Source organism: Colletotrichum spaethianum (genome assembly GCF_022836535.1).
Source record: "Colletotrichum spaethianum MAFF 239500 DNA, contig27, whole genome shotgun sequence".
In the NCBI taxonomy this organism is placed as follows: Eukaryota; Fungi; Ascomycota; class Sordariomycetes; order Glomerellales; family Glomerellaceae; genus Colletotrichum; species Colletotrichum spaethianum.
This window is the reverse complement of record NW_026054797.1, coordinates 218,879-226,038: the sequence shown is the minus strand read 5'-3', so window position 1 is coordinate 226,038 and position 7,160 is coordinate 218,879. Positions and strand designations below refer to the sequence as shown.

General features: G+C 41.7%; 1 protein-coding gene across 1 annotated transcript; it reads right to left on the bottom strand.

The window, feature by feature from the left end:
- Positions 1-1,308: 1,308 nt before the first annotated feature.
- Positions 1,309-2,469, bottom strand: ColSpa_09224 (uncharacterized protein; the record flags this gene model as incomplete). Its single annotated transcript, XM_049275436.1, has 1 exon — positions 1,309-2,469. The coding sequence occupies one exon, from the start codon at positions 2,467-2,469 to the stop codon at positions 1,309-1,311; it is 1,161 nt and encodes a 386-aa protein (XP_049131393.1).
- Positions 2,470-7,160: the final 4,691 nt, after the last annotated feature.

Below are 7,160 nucleotides of genomic sequence, written 5' to 3'. Positions count from 1 at the left end.
CTGGTGTGATGGTGAATCCTAAGAAGTCGACTCGTTGACTGTGGAATACGCTCTTTTCGGGTTCGACTAGTAGTTTGGCTTCTTGTAGTCGTTGGAGTACGGTGTGAACGTGCTTCTCGTGTTCCTCGGGGGTACGAGAGTAGATGAGTATATCGTCTAGGTAGACGACAACGAACACATCTATAAATTCTCTCAGGACGTGGTTGATCATTGTCTGGAAGGTGGCGGGTGCATTGGTGAGTCCGAAAGGCATGACTAGATACTCGAAGTTGCCTTTCCTGGTGCGGAAGCAAGTCTTCCACTCCTCGCCTTCCTTCATCCTGATCAGGTTGTAGGCTCCTTTGAGGTTGATGGCTGTGAACCATTTGGCGTGGTACAGCTGGTCTCGTAATTCTGAGATAAGAGGTAGCGGGTAGCAGTTCTTGATTGTAATATCGTTGAGTTGTCGGTAATCCACGCAGAGTCGTAGTTTGCCATTTTTCTTTGGTACAAACAATATTGGGTATCCTGCAGGGGATGTCGATGGTCGGATGTAACCTTTGCGTAGGTTTTCTTCGAGGTATTTGTCAAGTGCCTCGCGTTCCGTTTCATTCAGTCCGTAGATTTTGTGAAACTTCGGGTGTGCTCCTTCTTTGAGCGGGATCTCGTGATCGTACGAGCTATGTTCAGGCAAGCCGGTTTCCAATTCTTCAGCAAAGAGTTTGGTGTACTTGCGGTATTGTTCTGGGATCGGAGAGAGGCGTTCTTCCTCTCGTTGATCGTTGATGAATTGTTCGAATTGTTCGTCCTTCGTGGGCTCGATTCTTTTGACGTATGCGACGTATCTGTGTCGCTTTGATTCACTCGGGGGTTGCGGCTTGCAACGCTGCCTCGCAGTCGAATCTCTCCATTGGAGTTGGCCTGTTCTCCAATCTATGCTCGGGTTGTGTTGTCGTAACCATGGGATTCCAAGGATGACATCCATGTCTCCTATTTGTGCTATGTCGAAGATCAGATGTTCTTGACGGTCATGGGTAACCATAGAGAGTTGCGCGGTTTCTCTGTCAATGGTGCCTCCACCGTACTCAACTGTTTCTCCTTCCACGTTTTGCAGGGTGTATGGTTCCTCCTTGAATCTCCATGTGATTCCTCGTTGATTCACCAGTCGTGGTGACATCAGGTTTGCTTGTGCTCCACTGTCAATTACGACCTGAGTGGGCTGTCCTTCGATGTAGACGCTCAGAACCAGGTGTGAGGCGTCTGTCGTCGTGGCGAGGTATAGGGACTTCCTCAGTGTCGCCTTCTGCTGTCCCTGTGCAGTTGGCGTCCCTAGTTTTTTGAGTAGTGTCGGTGGGCTTGCTTCCCCTTCATGTCCACCGGTTTTATCTCGGGGGGGGTTTGTTCCCTAATCTGGGTTCTCCAGGTTTTGGCTTTGCCTACGTAATGCATCATACATTCGTCGTGCATGCATTTGGACCAGTGTTTGATCAGTCCGTTGTAGCACAGAACCGGGTGTTCCGGACTGGGTTGCATGTGTAACCAGCTCGCTTTGAATTCCTTGACTATCCATGTGCCGAGTTGGTGGTGGAGGTAGATCATGGGAATCGGCTGCTGCTTCCTTCGTCGAGGGAAGAAGTCGTTAAGTTCCTTGTCCTGGAGGTGGAACTGGCATTCGTCGTAGATGCAATCGGCCCAGAATACTTCGGTGTGGCGTGCGTGTTTTTGGTCGAGGTACTCGTGGTCTCCGAATATAGGTTCCTCTAGGACGGATACTACTGGTTTCCCGTCGATTCCGGTATCGTCTGTTCCATAGAACCAGACTTCTTGATCGTCCTCATTCTTTTCGTACTGTGGTCGGTACTCAGGGTAGTCCTTTTTGGTGGGCCAAGCCCTTTTGACCATCGGGTCGTCGCTGAAGTCGACATTCGCTTGCGCAGCTATTGGTTCGTCCGGGTCGTAATGAGTTGGGCTTTGGTTGGCCTCGTAGAGCTGTGCTTCCCTTTCACGGAAGACTTCTCGTCCAGGGTCCGATTCGTCAGAGGATTCTTCTTCTTCTGAGAATGGTGTGAATGTAATCGTCCTGGTTTTCTTCTCAATATCCTTGTAGGATGTCGATTGCGTAGAGGTTTGGCTTGATCTTCTGAGATCCATGAGTTGCTTGGCAGCCTTTCTTTCGAGCTTGCTCGAGGGTTCGAACTCATCAAGCGATTCCTCATGTTCTTCTTCAGAGCTTGTTTTCTCGCCAAGTACTTCAATCGACTCCTGGGGTGTGGGTTCCCTGAACCCGAGTTTTGGAGGAGAAAATCTGGGTCGTCGTGGTTGCTTCCGTCCCACGGCTACTATCTTAGTGGGCTTCCCAGGTTTGATGCTCCTTTCCTCCTTGAGAGCGTTCTCGAAGTCCTCCTCGAGTGCCCATTGTTTCTGGAAGTTCCCTTGGGCTTGTATGCGTAGTTGGAGTCGTTCCTCGATGACTTTCAGGGTGTCGGGCATACAGGGGTTGTCTTCCTTGCTTTGTGCAGCTTCCTTGGCTCGGATGAGCTTGGTGATTAGCTGTTGGTTTCGTTGCTCCAGTTGCTGAACCGTGGTTTGTTCTGGGTGGCCTCCTTTCTGGGTTCGTCGGGAGATTGCCACAGTTCTGGGTTTGGGCTGTTGTGGGTACCATCCGGCTTGCTCTTTCAGTTCTTGATGAACTAAACAGTTGTCGTCGAAGCAGGTGGTCCAGTTCCTTTGTTCGTGGGGAACTTCCCTTCTTGCTACGTTGGCTTTCCTAGTGCCTTCAGGTACGGGTCGGTTCTGGAGTCGCTTAGGTTGTTTGCAGTCTCTAGCTATGTGGCCGGGCTTCTCGCAGTTGTAGCATTTGAAGTCCTTCGGATCCCGGTGGTTCTGGTGAGGCTTCCTGGTTGCAGCACCAACGTCCATGGGTCCGCTGTGTTGCCCATAGGAGGTGCTCGGCTTACTGTGTTGTTGGTTGTTCTGCCAGTACGAGTTGGGTTGCGAGTTCCTAGGTCCCTGCGGCACATACTTTTTGCTGGTATTCGGCTGAGGGCGGCGTGCTTCTCCTTTTTCCTTTCGCCGTTCGTACAGCCTGGTATCGATTCTGACTGCGATTTCCACGTATTGTAGGAAGTCGTTGGGTCGGTCGAGCTTGGATAGCTCGTCTTTTACTTCTTCCTTAAGTCCTTGGTAGAACATGAAGATCTTGGTGTCGTCGGTGTAATCAAGTCGTGCGCAGATTCTTCGGAACTCTGCAGCGTAGTTGGTGGCTGACTTGGTTTGTTTGAGATTTGCCAAGTCTCGCTCGGCTTGTCGTTTCTCGTCTGGGTCCTGGAATAAGGATTTCAAGGCGTACTCGAATCCTGCGAAGCTCCCAAAGATTTGCTGGGTCTCTAGGTTGCAGTGCTCCAGCGTCTCACTGTCCAGGTAGTCTTCTAGGTAGGGTTCGAACCAAGAGAGGACTCGTCCTCTGAAGAAGGTGCCTGCATGGATGATTCTCTCCGTTTCCGTACGGAAGTTGCCAGAGTGAAACGTCTGGTAGGTCCTGACCTGTATCAAGAATCCTTTAAGCGTTCCAGGGGTCCCGTCGTAGGTGGTGGGGGAGTTGAGCTTGAGTTTTTCCCGCCCATCCACTGGGGTCGAGATGATGTTGGCAGCAGCTCGGAGAGTGCGAACTTCTTCCCTGAGATTGTTGGTTTGCTGGACCTCAGCCCGAAGTTGGTCAAGGAGTGCCGCGTTGTTGTTGAACATCTGTTGCATGTCCGCGATGTCCTTGTGGGCCTTCTTGAGTTGCTTGGCCATTTCAGCATTGTCGTCCTCGTCGCTAGAGGATTCGGCGCCCTTCATTTCCTGGTCCAAGCTCATGGGTTTAGGGGGTGCGACCGCCTTTCCCTTGGATCCGCTAGATGAAGTCGGGGTGGCTTTGGAGGACATCGTTACTGTTTGGTGAGTATCAAGGTCAACTTACTAAACAGGAGCAATCAAAGTGTTACGGTCAGATATCCGACAGTGGTGTTTTCTGCTAATAGGCAGCTGAGGTCGATACTCGGTAACAGTAAGGTAAGTCTTGTTGGTAATCTTGCTGGTCTGTTGGTGTCTGGTGATCAGTCAGGCACGTCTAGGCGTAGATAGCTTTATAGCTTCACAACAGAAGGATAATCTAAGAGTCACTTATGAGAGAGTGAATCACGAAGTTGATTGCTGAAGAGCTATGGAGAGTCTTTGAGCCCCAGGCTCAAGTCCTGTCTATATACTGATGTCTCCCTATCGTGATGCTGTTGATGGTGATCAACTAGAGTGGGTCCGGGGTGAGCTGCTCACTTGGTGATCGCTCCCAGTGATCACCTTATCTCTTGATCACTTTCTTATCATCACGTGATCTGTCCATAGTTCTTCCGTTCCGACCCTTGCCCGTAAGCGCCGTGATCATGCATACATGAGCCCGAATGTCCCCTGGTCCCTCGTGGGTTCGTTCCAGGTGGTTACGTTAACCAACGCTTTCCTGGGTCGTAACACTAGTAAGCGGTAACTAGACCCTTAAGTGCTAATACTATATACTTAATAAGACCTTTTATATTATAATCATTAAGAGTTCTAAGCTTTATTATTTAGCCTAAGAGTTCTTAGTTATAAAATATAATAATATAACTTTAAGTATATATTTTTATATATAATATTTATTTATTTAGTTTTAACTATTCTTATAAATCCTTAGCTAAGTAATTAGTATATTATAAAACTATATTATATTTAAATAGACCTTTTTTTAAGGAGATATTTAGTATAATATATAGAAGTATAATAAAATAATATTAGTACTACTTAGTAAAAATATACTAATTAGTCTAGCTTTATTTAGTAGTCTTACCTTTAGTATAGCTATTACTATTATAAATAAAAGTTAAGTAAACGTTATTTAGGCTATAATTAATAGCCTTATTAGTTAATTAATACTTATATTAACTGTATTTATATACTAGCTCTTTATAGACTAATATATAATACTTCTAAGAAGTTAATAACACTAAAAAAACTTCTTTCTTAGGCTTCTACTAAGAATAAAAGCCTATAGGCTATAAATAGTAATTTTAAATAGCTTATAGATATTCTTTTTCTATTAATACCTCTTTTTTAGTATATATAATCTTTATTTATATATCTTATAAGTTAAGGAGTATTTTAAAGTACTTAAATTTTACTTTAATAAAGTTTTTAATAAAATTATTTATTAGTATATTATCTATTAATATATATATAACATTAAATAAACATTTACTATATTCTTATTAAAGCTATATATTTTAAATATTAATATACTATAAGTAAATTAAAATTTAGTTACTTTTACTTATAATAAAATAAATAATTTAATTATTATTATAATTAATCTTCTATATATTACTAAGCTTAAGTTATATATTTTAAAAAAGATACTTAAGAGTAATAGTTTCTTTTATAATATACTTAAAGCTAAGAAGCTTAGCCTTAATTATTAATGTTATAATAGTGTTTTACTAAGTAGCCTTTTACTAAATTAGACCTCTAAAGAATAAAATAATATATCTTTAAGATAATCTTTATATCTTATTATTATCTATAAACAAAGTATTACTTGTAATTAGTAGTACTTATATACCCCCTAAAATACTAAAGTATATTACTAAGTACTAAGTATAATATAAGTATTTAATAACTTAGTCTACTACTTATTAGTAAACATATAAAAGGTTTATTAGGAATTATAAAAACAAAGCATATACAAATATAATATTAAATTAAATTATTATTATAGTATAAAAAATTAATTTAACCTTCTCCTAGAAACGCTTTATATTAGCTAAGGTTATTTAAAGGTTATTCTTTTTAAGTGTAACTATTAGTAATAAAGTAGTTAATACCTTTAAGTTAATAAAATTAAATCTTTTAGTAATTTACTTAATATATTAGTTGTAGGCTAAATAGATCTTTTGCTTTAGCTAATTATATAAGATCTATATACTTAGATACTATTTAGCTAGGCCTTAGTCTTTTACCTTATATATTATTTAAATTCTTTTTATAATCTTCTCTATATCTCTTATATAAGACTTATAATAAAGTATAAAAATATTATTAACATAAAAAAAAAGAAGTACCTTCTTATTTAAAGTCTAAAAAAAATATAAGTCTTTACTTATAGCCTTTCTTCTAAGACAATATAAAATATCTAAGAGTTTTTTATACTAAAGGAGAAGTATATCTTTAAGACTATAAAGCATATACTATAATTTAATAATTTTATTTAGTATTTTAAAGCTATCTAAGAAGAAGTATATAATAAGTGATTTGTTTAGTCTTCTTTTAGCGTTTAGAAACATATTAACTATATTAAATTAATATATCTTAAGGTTAAATTTAGCTATAATTGTTGGAATAACAGCACCAGCTGGTTGTACGACACGCACGACTCAGGGACACACATCATGGCAGAGGGCACAGACTGGATATTCGGCCCTCGGTTATCCATTGAGGGGATCAAAAGTATATTCATGCCGAACTGACTCAGGGACGTACAAGATCATATATCTCGTGTACAAAAGCCAAGTCTTGTAGTTAGGCAGATAATCACGGAAAATACATCTTTGGTTCACCCTAACTTTAACCCGAGTACGATCGTACAAACGGGTTCTCTCAGGAAGAGAGAATCCATTCAACACTGATCAGTGGTTGCTTGGCAATCCGTGCGATTGCTTTGTGCAATCACAGATTAGCAAGAGTGAAGAGACAAGACTTAGGCTTTACAGCCGGGCTACCGGGTAGTCTTGCACTTCGTGCGAGGCGAGAAATCCTCAGGGATACCTAAGGGGTCACGCTAGAAAGTCTCTTGTGCTAAGAAGCCTTAATCCTACCTATTGTCGCCTGCTAAGCTGAACCGGGTAGATAGGATAAAGACGACTTTTGCTTTACTATCGTACAAGACAGATTCCCGTTGTCGCCTGCTAAGCTGAACCGGACGAGAATCTTTATTGTACCGTACGTAGAGTACAAAGTGTGCGCCACGGCACCAAACAAACCAATTTTGACGTCGTACGATACGAAACGACTACCGAACACAACATGGCTTCCCAAGAGGATCCAGAAGACAATCGTCAAAGCCAATATGACAATATTGATGGATACCTGCCAACGTACGAAGAAATAAGTGCAAG